This window comes from Drosophila willistoni, chromosome 3R, assembly GCF_018902025.1.
Source record: "Drosophila willistoni isolate 14030-0811.24 chromosome 3R, UCI_dwil_1.1, whole genome shotgun sequence".
Taxonomy (NCBI): Eukaryota; Metazoa; Arthropoda; class Insecta; order Diptera; family Drosophilidae; genus Drosophila; species Drosophila willistoni.
In genome coordinates this window covers 29,803,562-29,823,657 of record NC_061086.1, presented here as the reverse complement: position 1 = coordinate 29,823,657, position 20,096 = coordinate 29,803,562, and the positions used below count along the sequence as shown (strand labels likewise).

General features: G+C 38.9%; 2 protein-coding genes across 4 annotated transcripts; one reads left to right on the top strand and one right to left on the bottom strand.

The window, feature by feature from the left end:
* Nucleotides 1-716: 716 nt before the first annotated feature.
* Nucleotides 717-17,714, top strand: LOC6649548 (protein mesh). 3 transcript variants are annotated; one of them, XM_015177058.3, is made up of 15 exons: nucleotides 717-764; nucleotides 938-1,441; nucleotides 4,495-4,730; nucleotides 4,788-4,975; nucleotides 11,248-11,425; nucleotides 11,485-11,622; nucleotides 12,003-12,171; nucleotides 12,257-12,851; nucleotides 14,255-14,377; nucleotides 14,654-14,812; nucleotides 14,892-15,636; nucleotides 15,700-16,118; nucleotides 16,179-16,366; nucleotides 16,494-16,853; nucleotides 16,923-17,714. In XM_015177058.3, exons 2-15 carry the CDS (start codon nucleotides 997-999, stop codon nucleotides 17,456-17,458), a joined length of 4,479 nt encoding a protein of 1,492 aa, XP_015032544.1. In that variant the 5' UTR covers nucleotides 717-764; nucleotides 938-996; the 3' UTR covers nucleotides 17,459-17,714. The 3 variants fall into 3 exon arrangements, with proteins under 3 accessions (XP_015032544.1, XP_046865160.1, XP_046865161.1); XM_047009204.1 differs by having other exon boundaries at nucleotides 754-768; XM_047009205.1 differs by lacking the exon at nucleotides 717-764 and having other exon boundaries at nucleotides 16,494-16,733; nucleotides 16,803-16,853.
* Nucleotides 2,070-3,141, bottom strand: LOC6649549 (protein bottleneck). Its single transcript, XM_002071964.3, has one exon. The coding sequence runs from the start codon at nucleotides 3,139-3,141 to the stop codon at nucleotides 2,230-2,232; it is 912 nt and encodes a 303-aa protein (XP_002072000.1). The 3' UTR covers nucleotides 2,070-2,229.
* Nucleotides 17,715-20,096: the final 2,382 nt, after the last annotated feature.

Below are 20,096 nucleotides of genomic sequence, written 5' to 3'. Positions count from 1 at the left end.
TGAATTTAATATTGTAAACAGTTTTGAGCCATTTCTTGTTTGATTCACATATTTCTTAATTTCGTTCTTCTTTTGATCGATCAATCACAGTGAGACCATGAAAATTTCAACGGCAAATGAAATGTTTACGTTAAATTGTAATGCTCATTCATAAAACTAAAGCTACAACGGAAATGCCTTATCCATCCCCAAAGTCCCAATAATGGCTCATTGTCTATAATTATAACGGCAAAGAATCAGAGACAGAGAAAGAGAATAATAGAGAGTACAAGAGACAGGAAAAATGACGGTGAGAGGTGGCCAATCGACCACAAAATGGTAGAATAATGACAAACCCTGAATCTGAATGGTGATTAACTGTAATGCAAAAGTGAATCACTAAACGTAATATGGCAAAAGTCAACAAATGAAGATAACAATAGATGAAAAGAGAGAGTGCAGAAAGGTATGTCGGGGTGGGGGAAGTGGTAAGTCAGATTTGGAAACTGGTAACTTGCACAATATTCCAACAACAAGCCAACAGAAAAAAAAAAACATAACTGATACACATAAACGACTCGAAGGAATGTGTTATCAGTGCGTAAGCTTTTTTTTTTTTTAGTGATAAGATATGCCAACAGCAGATAATAGAGCTCTCGTTTCACAATCGCCGTGCCGAAGCAGGTGAACTGAAAGGAATAGTCAACATTTTGGCAACGCCCCGACATTAGTCTTTACTGAACGTGAGCCGGCAACGGATGTATTCTTCCAGCTAGGAAAGTTGTGTAGGTATTGTGTCAAGTGCCATTGCGATAAAGAACTCAGATAAGAGTAAAACTAAAAAAGAATATAATAATTTGATGATGTCATCAAAGTGAAATAACTAAAAAACAACATCCAAGACAAAACAAAGTGTTTCAAAAATATTTGATAACAATTTCAATTTGTGTTTTTCCAGTGCTCCAACGAATTAATAAACGAATTAACTACTACGACTAATACTAGACTAAGGTGAAAATGCGTTTCAAACTCTTTTTGGTTTGTGCGCTGGCCTGTGGCTTTATGGCCTATGTGCTGGCCAATGAAAATTTCTCCACCGAGGAGGAAGATCAAATTATAAATAGTAAGGCTGAAATTCTGGAAGTGCCGCCAGAGATAATTAAACAAAAAGAACCAGTCGAAACGAAACCGAAAGTAAAACCAACACCAAAAGCGACTACAACTTCAACAGTGAAACCAGCAAAACCAACAGCTCCAGCAGCAGCAGCAGCCGCACCCGCCACCGGAGGAGCAGTGATTCCGGGACAGCGTTTAGTTCCCGTCGTCCATGCCTCAAGCCGGGACACCGATAGTATTCTCTCTGTGTCAGGCTTGAAGCCTCAGGCCATGTCTGGAGCTTTGGTTATGCCATATGATTATTTGGGCGAGCTATACGATGTGGATTCCAGTGGTTACAATTGGGGTGAGTTGTCTTCTGGCAGTTACACATACAAACAAGTATTACTCATACGCCTCATATGCTATCTAATCAGACTCAGTTTTTGGGTTCAGTTTAGAGGGAGAACAACGGAAAGCATTGCTTACCAATATTTGCTCGATAACTTGTTCGACTTTTAGCAGAGGGTCGAACAGGTGTATATATACACTGTCTGTGTGTCTGTGTGTGTGTGTGTGTGTACATATGTGTTGTAACTCACATACTCTGATAAGATAGCGACCCTTTTGTATGTGTACTCACATTGAGGCATTATAAGCTAACGGGTTTTCTGTTTTTTTTTTGCTTCGTCTCTTTCTGTGTGTATTTTTTTTTTGATTTTTCACTTTGGCTCTGCAAACAAGCCAAGATAGTGAGTTATATACAGACTCATACAATCATATCGAGTAGAGAGTAAAGCCAATATCATGAATCAGTTTATAGCACCTGCTTCGTTGTATATAAACTAAATGCAATTTATAGGGTAAATTGTAATCATTTACTGAGAATTTGTATTAGTCACACAGCAAAAACATATATTACTTACTTGTGATATATCTATTTGATAAGAAATATACCAAAGGAAATCGGTTTTCAAATTTATGTGAGGTTAGTTTTAAAAGTTCTGCTCTCTTTTCTTTTTCATTCTTTGTTTATTAAATTGACTTTTAAAGTATTACATTAAACGCTAGTAACTAGTTTAGTTTAGTTTAGTTTGTCCTTGGGAATATGGTACATGCTTGGCAGTAGATTGCTTGCCGCTAATTTGTTGTTGGTTAGGCACTCATTGAAATGCGCTGCTCGTATTCGGCAATGCGCAATCGAACTGGCACCACCAGACTGAGATCCTCCATCATGGCATGACGTTGTGGCCGCATCGATGCATTCGAATTCTGACGAGCTATTGTGGAACGGGATGACTTCTCCATGGATGGCTTGCGGCGTAGTGAGCACTTGCGTTGAGCACCCATTCCGCTGGAAATGGGTGTGGGCGTGGCGAATGGGAATGCGTGTGCTCCCATTACTGGGGCAGCTGCTGATAGACGCTTGGGTTTAGGTGGTGGCACTTGCCCGATGGCAGCAGAAGCGTTACTGTTGGTGGTAGCTATATTCATTGGTCGACTGGAGCGCAATAGAGAAATGAAGCAAGTGTTGTTGTTCTGTCCAGTGGATGTGGCCACAGTGGGCCGCAAGGACTCAAAGGTGTTGGTTAGCTTGTTGAAGAAGTTAATTTTGTCGCTGACACTGCGAGTAGTGCTTTGTTCCTCCATTACTCCTTGTTCCTGTGCCTGTGTCTGTCCCTGTCCCTGTAACTGGACTGACGTTAACTGCTGCTGCGGTTTTGACTCTTCTTCGCCATCAGAGCCATTGTTGCGTTTGGACATTTCTAAAACCTTCTCGCGCAGTTCCATGGACCAACGTTTCTGTGGCGTATGAAGTTGTGGACGGAGAGCCTGAAGAGCGGCTGGCTGGGCTGGCTGGGCTGGTCTAGTGATTTCGCTAGTGAAACGTGGCTTGGGCGTTGATGTGATGGATGGCCTGGACATGCCATCATCGTCAATGTCCATTTCCAGTTCACTGATGAACGAAGAGCCGGATCCGATGGTAGTGGTAGAGGAGCCCATGTTCGGAGTTGTCGTGGGCAGCTTGTAGTTATAAAATTGAAAATTGAACGTGCTGATGCTCATGTTGCGATGTCTTCTAAACGAATGAGATGACATTTTGTGGACACGGCCAGTTTATATAAGAAGTGTAACAGATTTCTACTACCTACAAAATATAACCAGGTGTTACTCTTAATATTAATCTACCTGACCCTTTTGTGTGACAGGTAGTTGAACTATATTACGATGCGGTCTCCTTTTTCGTCGTTGACTTGACAAACGATTTTGCCTTCTTGAAGTTTTTCCAGGAATTACCTGGATTCGGCACAAAAAACTTAAAGATACTTTTCTTACACACACAACCCGAACACGCGAATTTTGCGTGTTTTCCGCGCACTAATTTTGCCAGAAGGCAGGCACGCAGGATCATAAAGCTGGCAACTGCTTTTCCTTTTTATCTACTGCCGTTCCTGCTGCTGCTTCGTTTATTTGTTAATCCGCAGTTTATGAGGCTTTTCCCAAAAAGGATTAGCGAATAGCGCGAGTCCAGGCAAATTTATTCATAAATAGATTAAAATTGAAAACCATTCTAGCCTGACAGCTGGCCTCGATATGGACCATGTTGAAAAGCAACTGTCAGTTTCGAACAATTGCCTTTATTACCATTTGAAGTGCTTATTCAAAATACTCATGTAAATTGACAGTTGATAAATAAGAGAGAAATTGAAAAAATGTCTGATGTTATTATTAATGAATTGCCATTAAGAAGCATGAAGTTCTGTCTACCCATAAATTTATTGAACGTGAACGTGAACTGCAATTGATTTTTATTACATTTAACTAGGACCTAAGAGAGAGAGAGCTCTCCTATCCATTAGCATTTAAAGTCCAATAGCTTAAAGCCATTTCCTTGCCATGTCCTGGCCAACAGGATCGCCTGCTTGGCACTTAATCAGCTTAAATTACTTTAAAAAGGCAACTACGGTGGTAGTCAGAGGCGCCGACTTTGGCGGTGGCAGCAGTCAAATGCCAACGGCAGCCAACAAGAATAAATTAGAAAAATGGTTGCACCACGAAGACGATGAAGAGGAGAAAGAAAGTAAAAGAAGCATAGACCAGAATTTGTAGCCGCACGCTGGTAAAATAGAAATGAATATTAACTGTGACCTTTAGTGTCCATAAGCCAGCAAAAGTTCCTAGTGAGGAAGCTGCAAAAGCAGAGAGCAAAAAAAAAAAAGGATAAACTAAGGAAAAGCCGAAGGCAAATGGCTAAGGCTACTGCAAATTGCATTCGATGCAGTGCAGAGCAGAGACTCAATCTGTGGGATGGGATTGAAAATGTATCTCTAGGGGGGTGGGGATAAGAAGCACAAATTATATGTTATACTATGTACTTACTTGTTTCATCACATAAATTGATCTCCATTTTCCCAATAGATCCCAACAACAATGTGGCCCCATCTGGAACAGCCTCCACAGCTGCTGGTGGCTACACAATCACCACTGCCCGTCTGGCTGAGCTGAGAAGCACTTTCCTGTACTGGTTCTTCGATAAGGACCAGTACGGCGGTCGTGGCGATTATCAATTTGATATTCATGCCTCCATGACTCAATTGCATAAGAATTTAAACTTTCAGCTACCCTTCTATGGTTTCCGTTTCAATTACACACGTGTAAGTGACTTAAAACACATTTCATTAGATTTAATACTAATTACATTACTTTTCCAGCTATCACTTAATGGCTACTTGGAGTTCTCAGATCCACCAGAGTATCTTACCTATCCATTGGTATTCCCCATTAAAGATTGGCCAGCCAAACGGGATCCCTCATTCATGGGCATATTCTTCAGCAAATGCCGTGTTGGTCGCATTTATCCCTCGGACATTGATCAACGTACGCCTGGAGTGTATTTCCGGTAAGGTTCCTATCTATCTCTCTCTCTCGCAATCGCATTCCATTTGTAATATTTGCATACTCTGTTTTTAAATCACTTTACAATCAGATGATTCCCTTAGCCCCCACACAATGTACTCGCAATCCCATGAAGAGCCGACTGCATTTTTGCAGTCCTTTCTATTTCCGTTGGCGATTTCCATTGTGTCCCCCCCATTGTGTCTATAGTTATTGTTGGTTTTGGTGGTTTTTGTTAGTGGTTACTGACATTTATTGGTGACTATAGTGAACATTTTTGCATTATTTGCATGTTGGCTACCTGCTCTAAATAGTGACACTCTTATCTGTTGGTTTCTGGTCGTTTTGCTGATTTCAGCTTTCATTTATGCGTGGCTTCGTTTTGTTTAAAAGTATATTGGGATGAGAATCGCGGACATGGTACTCCAATGGTCCCATGTATATGAGAATATGAGTGACACTAGCAGGAGACAGAGAGGGAGCGAGAAAGAGAGTTATTTGCCGACGGCAAGCAGTGTGAGATTTTCATTTTGATTCCTGCGGATATTGTGTGTGAGTGTGCGTGAGTGTGGGTATGTGTGTGTGTGCATGGGCCAAGGACTATAGTCACAATATAGTCAAAGGGTATAAACGAATTTTAAAGAGCTCAATTTAATACATTACTTTGCCATTAAAGTAGACCAGAGTAGACAACGAAGTCGTAACAAAGAAATAGAATAGAACATAAAGATAAAGCTATGAAGATGAAGGCAGATTGACAAACCACAGTAATAACACATTCACATAGTAATTTTATAATGACACAGTTTTCTTATCAGTCTTATCTAAAAAAGAAAATAGGCAGAAAGTAAGAAAGCAATCTAAAGACAAGAGTCTTCTAGAGCATTGTGGCTAGCATCATCAAAATTGTCAGAAAATTACTAAACTACTCTTATCGACGACGTTATCGGAAGCAGCATAAAGAGGTATTTTGTATTCTCTATGACTAATTGGCTAGTATAGATAGTTAGTTAGACTCAATGTAAAGGTAAATGGGGTTTATTTACAACTCTTCAACTCTTTTGTATATAGTTTTTTAATAATTTAAATAAAATTCAATCCCAATCTGTTTCTTTATAGAAGTTTCTGAAGCAACTAACTTGTATTTGGCATAATTTTTTTTCTGTAGTTTCATATTCTGTTTTTTGCTTTAGTGAAATTCATGTTTTTTTTCGTCCTTGTCAAGTTTTTGGTAATAATTTATAGAACCATTTTTTTTGCTCGTTGTTTCCTTTATCTAATTATGCAAATAGGGGCAGTTTGTTGTGTCCTGCAGCTTCTTTCAACTTTTCAACCCAACCAGAAAGAAACAAAAAAAAAAATTTATCAACAATTGCATTAATTAGGCCAGCATTTGTAATTTTTGGCAAGGTCTCTGGCATAATGTTGTCCAGTCAATTTTATTTTTTCTCTCCCCTTTGATCAAAAGCAAACCAGAAATAAAAGTGCTATAGATCACAATATTTGGAGCATAAATTATGGCTGCTCGGCTACATTGTCTTAAATTTCATTGCCAGAGATAGAATAGAAGAGTCCGAATCAAGAAAAGGAATGGAAGGACATAAATTATTCACCAAAGCAAAGTGGCGGTTGGCCAGCAATACAAAAAAAGTGAGAGACAAAGTGTTGAGGCAACATTTATAGAAATAATTCAATACTCTTTGGTTCAATGCGATTTAAATTGATTGGTTTAATTAAAAATTGATATCTTGGGAATCTGTAGTAGTCAGGCTTTTGCCTATTTGATAGATTTTACTTTAAAGCCTCAAACAAAAAAAGGCATTTTCATTAGAAGTAAATTTAAATTCAATTAATTTCAAAAAGGTGTAATGGGATGCCTTTTTAAGAATGCCTTCTGGTCATTTTTTCAATTAAATTTAATCAAGTTTTTTTCTTGTTTTTGTTTTTTGTTTATGTCATACCACACCTTCTTAGCTTGTCTCATTTCCTTGACCCGTTGTCAAGAGCAACAGATTGAAGAACCAAAGCAATTAAAATGATATAAAGCATATTTGTAGACAATCAGTGGAAATAGAAGAAGCCAATTGAAGACAAATCGACAAGTAATTGCATTTTTATATAGTCTTTTTTCTTTTGTTTTTAGCCTCGGGCAAGATTCTAAGTTGCTTCACATAACTCGCTCAATCTAGAGTGGGAGTGGAGTGGAGTGGGTGGGCAGTGATTTTGCTTTACCTCTTTGTCCTTTGACATTTAATTGCAATGGTTGAAAAAAAGGGGGAAATACACACACACCAACACACACACACACACACACACACACACACACACCCTTTGATGTCATTTGTGTGGGCGCTGAAAGTGAATGTTGTTCTGGAATTTAATTTAAATAACTTTGCATGGCAGGCGAAGATTGAAATGTGAGCAATGTGTAGAACCTTCTTGTCCAATTCGACTTCTTCATGGTACTCTCTCTATATCTCTCTCTCTCTTTCTCTTTCTCTCATATATATGTACATATGTCTGACCATAATTATTTGGCATCAATTTAATTACACGTTCGCACTTTATGTGGGATTAGCTCAAAGTGCATAGGACCATGCCCCATGCCCATGATGGCCTGGCCCCTTTCCTTTTGCTATCCTTTGCCCGCTTTGAGCATTAAATTCATTCATTATGAGCTCACGTTTAATTACACATGCAAAAGGAGTCATGGAGGCGGCGATGAAGAGGATATATATGTACATATAAAAAGTTAATGCCATGCCGAGTTTCGTTTGTTAAAGTTCTTTTTTCGCCCTTTTTCCTCTTTATTTTCCTTCTTTTTTTTTGTTATTTAAGTGTTTGTTAAACGCTCAAGTGTGTAAATCTGCGGTGTGGCATGCATCAGACGCGTTGAGCTTTTAATTGTTGTTTGTCAAGGGCAGTGCCAGCAAACAGAATTTTAATTGTTGTTTTTTTTCTCCCTCCCCCCCTTCTTTTTTTTTGGGTTGGTCATGGCATAATTAAAACATTGGTCTTTGGTTCTCTTTTAATATTACTGACACTGTGTGCCACATACAAAAGAGCCAAACTGTACAGGTATAAATAATTGCATATAAAAAGATTTCGAATCTTTATAGTCAGAGTCTTTGGTTGGGCTGTGGTTTCCCTTACGTGTTGAAATGATATGCTTTTTCAAATGGTATTTTAAGTGCCTCGTTTCTGGGGCAATTTCACCTCTCAGATGCTCTTAATGCAGGTCCTCAACTTTAAATATGTAATATGAAAACATTTAAAAATGAATGAATAATGAAAGTTGAAAGAACTAGTTAGATTTTCCTTCCATAAATATCTTTAATATTCTTCTAACTATCAAATTGTATCCAAATTGTAAATCAAACTAGTTATTCTATCAAACTTTGAGTCTTAATGTATTCAATTTTTTTTTTTTCCTTGCACTATTGAAATTAAGTGTCAATAATAATTAGTTGTCTTTTCTAGTACTTTCTCATAACATAATTGTTAGATCATTAACCAGAATAATAGTAACCTTTTAACAAACATATAAGTAGATACTTATCCCTTTTCTTCCTGACTCTTCGTATGTTTCGTCTTTGCTTTTGCTTAATGGAAAACGACTCCCATTTATGGCAATCAACTGTAACTAACTGACAACTGATTGGGACTCAAAGGAGATATTGTCTACTTAATTTCTGGCTATGTGCAAGTTTCTTTAGTCGATTCTTTTGTTCGTTTACTGTATGGACTTTTGTGTGCCTTTTGCATTTGGGTTTTCTCTGCAGCTTACATGCAATTTTCGCCATTTTCTTTAAGTATGGCCATTGTTTCAGTTTCATTTACACCCAGAGATGAAATTGGGCCAAAGCAAAAGACGAGAAAGTCATCGCCATTGCCGTCGTCGTTTCATGCAAAACTGCGAAAAGGCATTTTAACCTAAAATTCAGACAAAAAGAGGGAGAGAGAGAGAAAAAGAAGAAAAAAACAAAACTGTGGCAGAACGCCCGAATGTATGCAATAAAGTACATAATGGCACAGTTCAAGAACTGGCCGAGCAAATGCAGAGAGGGGCAAAAGGAACGCCAACGCGGATGGGTCATGGCATACATACAAGTACGAGTCTATATATATGTACGTACATATATATATATGAGTATGCGAGTTTCTATTACTTTCAGCGACTTTCACTTTGTATGTGGGTGAAGACTTATGAACAAATTTTGTAAAAGTTTCTCCAACTTAGAGATGAGAGCGTGACAAATGAAATTCTTGATAATATTTTCTCCGAAAATTGAAGAATTTCTCATATATTTACTGTCTGCAATATTGGCTTTCGTGGAGCTGTCTATGCAAATTCAAGGTTTCCATTCCCTAGACCCATTCCCATTCCATTTGTAGCCTTTTTGTCTTACTTACATGAGCTCTGTGACTGTTTCCTCGGTTGCTGCGCGCGCAATTTTTAGGCTGAGTGACAATTTTGCCTTCCCTTTTTTGTGCCGGAATGTCAATTGCAGACATTTAAAGTTTCATAGCGGGAGCTGACAAAAAAGCTAGAGATAGAAAAGTAGATGAAAGCCATGGAAGGGGCAAGGCAAATGATAACTAAATTGTAAGAGTGCACCCAACAAGCATTTGGCTCTAATTTTCATTCATTTCACAACAATTTCCAGAAGAAGTTATATTATCTTGAGCTTGCAAATATCAATTTTTATTAGTCAAAGATATCAGTTATTATTTTTTTAAGGGGAACTTGTATCAGAAAGTTTAATATTATTGAGCAATAAAAAAGTTAATATGGTTAAGTTTTTAGAAGAAAGGGAAAACTGTTAAAAAAGTTTGAAAAATCATTACTAAAATGAGGGAAAATTGTGAATCGACAAATTTTAGGAAAGTTTTGTATGCCAAAGAATAGTCGATCCGAAATATATAAAAATCTTGTTTTAAAAAATGTTGCCTGGGCATGTGAAAGATTCTTTGTGAGTGTGTCTAGCAGTGTGTGTGAATATGTATGTGAGTGGGTCTATCTTTCTCTTTCTATTACTGTGTGTGTGAGTGTGTGGCTTGAGGTTTTTATTTGGCATGCGGTTTTTTTTCAGACTTTTGCGTTTTACATTTATTTTAGGACTTTCTATTTTTGCACGATGTTACAGCTGCCATCATGCGTTTTTTTTTTGGGTTAAAAGGGGGGCTTAGTGTTAGTTAAACAGGTCAGCGAAAATTGAATTTATATACATGGCCAGGCAGTTAAAATTTATATGAACAATCTGTGTTTTATGAGAAAACACGCAAAATTTGTTCAAGTGCTAATAAATGCAAATGTATTGCTCACTTGCATTTAGTAATATCCACAGATGAACAGATACTTAGAAGCTTTTGTTGATTTGTTATTGTGTATATGGTCCAATATATATGTTTGCAATCCATTGCATCGAATTGAAATCAATAAAATGTGACCAAAAGCACACACACACACACACACACAGACAAGGACAAATGAATGCAAATAGAAATGGTAAATAAATATGGTTAACATTTATCAATTGCCATGGATGCAAAAACTTTGTATTGTGTAATAAATTATACTCTATATCATAGAGATATAGTATTTGTGGCTATTTAAAATTTAGATAATATTTTAGAAAATAAATGATTTAAGTTCAATTAATTGGCAGAATATGTAGATGGCTTTAAAACGAAATCGAAACGAAATATGGCAAAAACCAGCTACGGCTGTGGCCATTAAACAAAGAAAGTGGCAACGTGGCGTATGCGTAATGAATAATTAAAACATATAAATCATACGGCACGTTGCCAGCAGCAGCGTCGCCTATGTGTCGGACGTCGCAGTCATCGTTGTCGTTTGTCGATAGGCAAGCCGAAAAGCACTTGAAACTGCTCACAAGAGCGTAAAATAAACAAACAAAAAAAAAAAAACAAAATATAAGGAAAATACCGAAACAAAATAAAAGTAAAGGAAAGCACAAAAATGTATACAAATATTGTATATACATATGTATATATATGTCTATATGGAAAGCACGTTTAAAAATCAGTAACCAACAGCCGCTGCGACTGCCACTGCGACTGCGGCGTATGCTGATTTATATGCCAAACATCAAATCCATTTATCTTCATACACAAGAATCTAGACGCCAAAAAAGTAGGCAACGAAAATTGACTTTGCATATTTCCCGATGCTTCTGCTGTTGCTGCTTTATGTTGATTTGATTGCGCATTACACACACGAATTTCTGTTTCTTTCTCTATATTTTTTTTTAGCGTGGAACGCGATCTGATGGGACGCACAGACCGTTTCGGTGTTGAGGTACGTGAGCGCACCATGTGGGATATACGAACGGGTGTGGTTGGTGCCGACACTTTTGTGCCCAAGCATGTGGTGATCGCCACATGGAAGAATGTCTCCTTTGCTGGTGGCATTGATAATTCCCTATTTACGGTAAGTTCTCTCCCCTCACATGTGAGAAGCATATGATACTAATTCTTTTTTCCTTACAGACCAATACCTTCCAAATGGTTCTGGCCACTGATGAGGTCTACACATATGTTATTTGGAATTATGCTGTCCTCAATTGGCTATCTCACACAGAGGCTGGTGGTGATACAACCAAGGGCGAGGGTGGCACTCCAGCATATGTAAGTTGCCTTTATTTTCCTTTCATTTTCTTCATCATTATTTAAGCGCATTATGTATGTATGTGTATATCCTTGTAGTACTTAAGTTGCTTACTCCAGTTGCCAGTTGCCATTTTGTTGGCACTTAATTAAACACTTCACAAAGCTTAGAAGAGGAGAAACTAAGTAGATCCATTTAATGCAAGGATATATACTGAAAATGCAGTAGATTCAAGCTTTCCCAAATATATCATTTTCAATTTACACAGTTTTAATTGACCTCTCTCCCTTGCCGGTGCCATTTAGTTAGCTAAATGCATGTTTCCACTAAATTTGACAATCTATTTTATTATCATGTTTGCAATTGTTGGTTTTTAAATTTATTTTACATCTGATTTTAGGTCGGTTTCAATGCCGGCAATGGCACACAAGCGTATGAGTATAAGCCCTATAGCCAGAATATGGTCATTCGAGATTTGGCTAATCGTGGTTGGGGCAATGGTTTTCCTGGTCGTCACATTTTCCGCATCGATGAGCAAATTTTAATTGGTTCCTGCAACAAGGATATTGGTGCGTATGATTTTCTAATTAGAATGTTAATTACTTTTATATCGAAATCCCAATTTTTGATACTCATTTATTTATTATTATCCAGATGCTGCTCTGTTGCCACTGACCTTTGCTCCCGAATCGGGTAATATGTTGGGTGGTCAAGTGGTTAATATAACTGGCCCCTGTTTTGATCCCGATATCCGTGTTACTTGTCATTTCGATACGGAATCCGTGCTGGGCACCTATGTGGATCGTAATCGTGTGATTTGTGTTCAACCCTTCCTCAAGGCTGAGGGTTATATACGTTTCCAGATATCGGTGGGTGTGCAGCGCTTCAAATGGCGTGGCAAGTACTTTGTGGAAACCCCGGCTGCTGCCACAGAGAAAATCTTCTTTGCCACCGATGATGTACATAAGAAGAATCCCAATGAGATTCGCATCACCTGGAGTGCTTTCAATTTGACCTCGAATTCGGCTGCCAATGTGATGATCTCTCTGTGGGGTTATCGTGAAACGAAAATTGAACCCCAACTGGAATATATCGATGTGATTGAGGCCAGTTACTCAAATACAGGCAGCTATGTGATCAGCCCCTCTAACTATATTAATCGCAACAACATCAATTCGGACATGCAGTTTGGCTTCCTGCAAATCAATCTCACCCAACCGGAACAATATTCCGGCTTGGCACTCAGTCCGTAAGTAAATGGGGTGGGGGGGGGGGGGGGGGGGGGGGGGGTGAGAGAGAAAGCAGTTCTCTGTTATTATATTTTAATTGACTTCTCTCTACTGCATCCACTGTATTCTCTAGTCCGTCCATGTTTTTATTCAATTTGACATGGCAATTTCATTGAGAGACTGAACCAAAGCCATAGACATTACATTGCGCTTGTTTCCCCGAGGGTCTAATCAATTTGCTCTGGCTGTAACTCTCTGTTCTCTATAGATAGATAGATGGATACATGGATAGATAGATTGCTTATTATGACAGCGTGTAATTGCTAGAACATTTCCACAGCCAATCAATAATTGAAAATGTGTTTTTAATGACCATGGCCAGTAATCGTACATTTAATTTCCATTCACTTGTCTCGACATTGTCCTTCATTTGCATTGGCTTAAGCCTTTATTCTTTCTATTTTATTTTTCCTGTTGCAATTATTTTGCACTTAACGTTCAAGAATTTCGTAGCTGCCATAAAGTGCCATAGTAAAAGATACAACCGAAATGAAAATTTGGCTCAGTGATGACTGGAGTTTAGCTTGAATTAAGTGCAAACGTTAGAGTTTTCCCTTGCTCTTGTGAATTTTAGAAAATATTACTAAAATGTTGTTTTTTGCCCTTTGAAAGTATTTACTTTTTAATAAGCAAACAAATCAGAGATACGTTTTAAATCTCTAATATTTCTAGCTATCCAATTTGGTATAAGATCTTTACGTCTTAAGATTAAGCATTAAATTTTGTTTGTGGAATATCTAACTATAATATGTATATAAAATATCTATAAACCCTTTCTCTTTATAATGAAAGTGTAGCCAACTTGTCATATCTAACAAGCTGAAACCCTTTTTGCTTACATAAAATGCATACAAAACTTAGACGAAGGCAAAACGCCTTTTTGTGTGCTTAAGGGGGGGATTTTAATTTACGGCACCTTTGGGTACCATTACCATTAGGGATATCAGGGAAAGCCCACAGAGAAAGCGAGATAGAGAGAGAGGCTTGTGTGTCTTGAGTAATTTTCTCACATTGTTTTGTTGTTGTGTTTAATATTCATTTTGATGGACGGCAGATGAATTAGTTGAGCCATGGCCAAGTAATTGTCAAACTTAATGAAAAATATTTCTGCGAAATGTCAAGTCAGACAAATATCCGTCCGTGAATGTTAACTAGGCAGACACTGGAATGGCTAATGCGAAAGTCATGTCAAAAGCAGGACAAGACCAAGTCAGATATGAATACTTGTGTGTGGCTGGGTACATTAGTATGACATAATGCAAGAAAAAGTGGTTAATGTGAGGATTGATTAACATTTCGACAAATGAATAAAAAAGGAACAAAAAAAAACTTTAATTTATTTTCTCTTTTATTTATCTTAAAGCATCTTGTGGTCACGCCCCATTCCATTGGGTTGGTACATGGGACCGCAATGGGAGCGAAAACATGGCATACGTTGGCCCAGAGCTTTGTGCGATAATTGGATACGCAACGACCGATTCCTGAGGTAAGTTTCACATAAAATGAATGCCACGCCCGCAGGTGAGTTGGTAGAGATGATGCCTGAGATGATTGTGAAGGAGGAGGAGACGGGGTGGAGACGGGTAGTGGGAGTGCATTTGCATTTTGTGCTAATTAAAAGCTGCCAAATTGCCAATGGGAAATGCGAACTGGCCTGCTAGCTGTCTAATTAGAGAGCTGGGGAAGACATACAGAAATCCAGCGGCAAGAAACAACAACAACACACAGAAAACAAAACAAATTTCCATTTTTGCAATTTTAGAAACTTTGCTGCTGACTTGCCGTTATGTCCTTGTACCTTGGACCAGGCGGTGTTGGACAAGGGTCGTTTCCGACCGGATCGTGAATGTGATAAGGATTCGAATCCCAGCTGTTTGCGTCAACGTGGCGCCATTCATTGTGTGGTCAGCGGTACCCCAGTGTAAGTCCGAATAGATGGGGAGATAGTTGGTAATTGGGAAAAAAGCTAATTACCTTTTTGCAATCCACAATCCACACAGGGCCCAAGGAGCTGAACAGCAATGTTGTTATGATCGCTATGGCTATTTGATGCTGACCTATGATCAAATGTGGGGCTCACGTCCTCGTCGTATTCACAACTTGGGTAAAATGCCATGGAACGAAGCCAGCAAAGTGCCCTCATTGTCCATGTGGTTCCATGACATGCGTCCCTTCTATACATGTTGCTCCTGGCAAGAGGAACAGGCCGTAGGCTGTGAGACATATCGCTTTGAGCGTCGACCCACACAGGATTGTGTGGCCTATCAGGCTCCTGGTATTGCCGGTGTTTTTGGTGATCCGCATTTTGTTACCTTTGATGGAACTGCCTACACCTTCAATGGTCTGGGTGAATTCGTGCTGGCCAGAAGTACGGATGAGAGTGAACGCTTTGAGGTTCAGGGCCGTTTCGAACAATTGCCTGATAATTATTATGGCGAGGTTAAGGCGACCCAGTTAACAGCGGTGGCCATGCGAGGTAATACCACCACAACGATTGAGGTTCGTCTCCGCCCTCTGCATGCTCGTTGGCGTTATCGTCTGGACGTTTTGGCCGATGGTCGTAAGGTCTATTTTGATCGCGAAAGCTTAAAGTTCCAGCATTTTGATGGAGTGACTGTCTATACACCAACTTACCTGCTCAATCAGTCTCAGGTGGTGGTGCAGTTCGATGCGGGAGTTGGTGTTGAGATAGTGGAAAATGAAGGCTTCATGACAGGTCGCGTATTCCTGCCATGGAAGTTTATTGTAAGTCAAAAAGAAGCTAACAAGTGATATAGTTTTTGTTGAGTGGTTTTATTTTTTTTGCAGAATAAAACCGCTGGACTCTTTGGTAATTGGAGTTTCAATCCGCTGGACGATTTTATGCTGCCAAATGGCCAGGTGGCATCTCTAAATCTCAATGACTTGCGTAGTATACACACGAACTTTGGTCTCAAATGGATGCTCACGGATCGTGATGTTCCTGGAGTCGGTGCAGCATTATTTACACGTGAATTCGGACGCATGGCCAGTTATTATGCCAATGCCACCTTTGCACCCAATTATGTGTTGGATCCGGCTGACTTCCTGCCAGCTAATCGTACCTACGATCTGGAGAGAGCTGAGGAACTGTGCGGCGAGTGTTATCAGTGTCAATATGATTATGCGATGACACTGAATCGAGATTTGGCTCACTTTACCAAGAATTACTATGACACATTGGTTAATATGCAGGCAGAAAATAGACAGTAAGTAAAGTTAAATGTTTCAAAACATTTCAAAAGGCTAATCAAATGAAAATTAAATAGACGTGTGATATCCTGCGGTGTATTGCAAACCCCACGTTTTGGACGTAAGCTCAGTTTCGATTTCATGCCCGGAGCCAAGGTGTCCTTCGAATGCAATGAGGGCTTCATTTTGATCGGAGATCAGCGTCGTGAGTGCTTGGCCAGTGGCTTATGGAATATACCAGAATATGGTTACACCGAGTGTCTACGTAAGTTTCTTGAATTTCCAATAATTGTTGTGTGCTTTTTTTCTGTTTTGTTTTGAGAAGTTTACTTAATTGGCCTGCCATTTCGTTTCAATACGTTCCTCTACAACTAACCTCCCCATTCGTATAGGTGAAGTGTATTATACGCGTCGGGTTGCTTTCATTGCAATTGGCATTATCATTCTCGTCATTTGCCCCCTGATGCTGTGCATTGTGTGCGGTGTGTATCGCTATCGCCAGAAGCAACTGAAGGAGGATCCCACATGGCAGATGCCCATGCTGCCCCGTTCCAGGGCCAGTTCGGCACGCAACCTACGTACTTTGAACTATGACGATGATAGCGATACTGATGCCAGCACACTGAAAAAAAGTAGGTCCTACGATAAAGTATATCGCACGAACGAACCATTACCGGGCAAACCGCAAATTGATTTTCCAGCTAAGAAATGGGATCTGGATGAGAACGACGAGGATGTGACATCATCGGAAGGTAGTGATAATAGAACTAGCTCAAAGCAAGCCAAGGACATTTCCTACATTAATAAAACTAACGTAACAGGTGAGAAACCGAAGCAGTCTGGCCGACGTTCCCTACGCTCCACATCGGGCACTGATCTGGACCAACACGACGCCCATGGCACCCCGGTGGATGGACATGACGAGGACGATGATGATTTCGATGAGGCTGATGTACATACGGGCACAATTCATCCAGCTGGCTACCATCAGCCCATGTCCCCAGAGGAGGCCGACCATTTGCATCAGCAGCAATACAGTCCCACATTCAGTGGTTTGGATAGCCGTACCAGTGCCGCCAGCTCCATCAATTATACACCCCAATCGGCGGCCCAGAATCGTTTTGGCGGTGTTCCAGTGTTGCCTAGCAATACCCAATATTACAGCAGACCGCCATCGAGTATCCCGGCCACAGCCACAGCCATTGGGACTAGTCCGACAGCTAATGCCAATGCTGTGCCTCTGAGGTCTGCTCCCACCCTGCCGGCCACACAGCCACTGACACAGGACAGTGGACTGCCATCGCCGCCACAAGCCACATCACCCACCCCATCTGTGCAAAAATCCACAGAAGTTTAAGCCATAAATCTAATCAATAACTAAAACTCATACACCATTTTTATATGAATTCCATTCGCCAAAGTTCAAATTTTTGTTTAATTAATTCCACTCGCACACACACACACGTACACACTCACAAAAAGACATACACAAAACAAAAACAAAAATGAATGTTAATTTTAAGGATATTTGTTTAACTTTCCTAATTACACCCCATCCTTCCACCAGTCATAAATTCCTTCTAATAATAACAATTATATATTTGCATCTTGTATCTGATTTTATGTAAATACATACATATACATATATATGTATATATATATTTCTCTTCCTTTCCCCCCAACCCACCTTCCATGGCCCATGACCACGTATTCCCAGCTATTTGTATATTAAGCATATTCGTTTCACCATAAATTCAATCAGATTTATCATTTTGGCCCTGTAAAAGCAAAAATTTTAATTACAAATTATTATAATTTCTTTTTTTTTTTTTTTGTTGTTCGTTTCAAAGTGAAACAAAATATAAAGCAAATGTTTCTGTTTATATATAATTTCATACATACATATTTCATTTAATTTGTTTTAAAATTTCAGCCGGACTTAAGTGTAGTTTGATAATGCCAATTGTTACATGAAAGTTGACACTTCGCTCAGTTTGCTTAGTTATTTGTTTTGTTAATAGATATTCCAAAGATAGCCATAGCAAAGGCATGTCAATTTTCTGTAATAATTTGCATTGCATTAATTAGATTGTTTATATAGATGAGATATTTGTTTAAGTTTTAATTAGGAATGGGTTTTCTTCAGTTGGTTTCCAATTATCCTAGAACTCGTGGCTTAGAATTAAAACAACTCATAAAAAATCCAATATAGAGAAATATGAAGATTTATTTAGTGGGTAATAAAAGATTTGAAGTCAATAGAAATTCAGACATTTACCACAATTCAAAGTCAAGCTATGACTTGATTTGAAAAATGAGTTTTCATACTTTCAGTTAGTTTGAATTTGTTAATAATCATTAAGTTTAATTTTATGGCATACGCATAAAGTTTATAATTATAATTTCAATGCGTAATTGTTTATGGCGCCGTCCAAGTGCAAAATGACACAGTTTGGTTGTGGCTGTTGCCTGTTGCCTGTGGTAGTAGCCGTTGGTATAATTAAAAATTGCAATGGCAATGCAAAAATAAAATTACATAAAATTTGTTACGAAGCAATATGGCCCAAAGCCAAAGACATTAATCCTGGAGCCAACTGTCACATGAACTGAATTACGCCCATAACCCTCCCAAACCCGTCGATTCTCCCTTCCTCCCGCCCACCTAAAGGACACCGCCTTCAGCATGGTAAATGTATATTGTGTGCATTACGACAATGTCAATCAATCTTGAGCAAATTGATGGACAAGTTGCCGCGCCACTGTTGCCGCTTCAGTTGATGGTTTGCTGGTCCTTGTTTGCTGTGCTGTTGCCATTACTTATGTATCTGTAGTATGTATTTTGCGTTTATCCTGTCACAGTTCAAATTCAAAGCACAATGCCAACCAGAGAAAACAAGACGCGATGCAGAGTAGTTCTTTTTTTCCGTTTTTCTTTAGCCTCGAATGAATACAAAATACGCTTGAATACGGCAAAATGGGCGATAGCATAAACGAATGGTATTGGTGGCTGGTGGCTTGTTTAATTTATGATTCATTCATTTTTCAAATGGCAGGAGAAACGACAGTAACTGCAACAACAACAGCAAAAAAGAACAACAAGAGAATTCATTTCCTTTCTCTTAGTTTCCATTTTGAATTTGGTTCTCCGCTGTCTCTTTTGTTCATCATTTTGTCTATTGCACCTTTTTTTTTGCCATACCGTTTATTCACAGGTAACGAAGAGCAATCGGCACGTGTGGCCAGCATTTCTTTGGGCATGGTTCTGCTCATCCTTATACCATGTCTTTTGTTGTTGGTTTGTGGGGCGAATTATTGGATACGCGAACAAATTGCCAAAGAAGAGGCCGAGGCAGCCGCAGCTCTGTCACCAAGAGCAAAATGGCTAAAACTCAAAGAGCAACATCAGCAAGACCAGGAACAACAACAACAACTGCAAAAGTCTCATGAGGAAATTTGATTAGAACACGGACAACTTTCTTTGTCACTACGCGAAACGAGAGTTGATTTTAAACAAGGGACACCAAATTCCCTTTGTCAAACCTTGTATATACTATTTATAAACTTTATGTTATGTATTATATATATTTAGTAATGTATTATAAAACTCAATCATGGCTAGAATAATTATATTGAATAAACATACAGCCAGCCCAGTGTGCGCTAATTGAAATCATCAATCAAAATTGTTTGTTTGAGTTCACATGATGTTATGTCTGGGAAATAAGCCAACAAGAGAGAAATTTTTTCAATTTTCGTACTAGGTAACATACTTATTATAATTTAACACAAATATTGTAAGAATCAATTTTATGAGGAAAATATTAAAGTGATCTTACAATTAGAAGTTAAAAAGAAAAAGAATTAGATATTTTCTTATCCAAATTGCCTAAGATCACAAAAACAACTAATGCGCGCTCCCCCAAATGCAGCTTCTTTTATTAAAGCTTTACTCTGTCTCTCGCTTAGTCGCTCAACGCATGCGAGAAAGGGCAGAA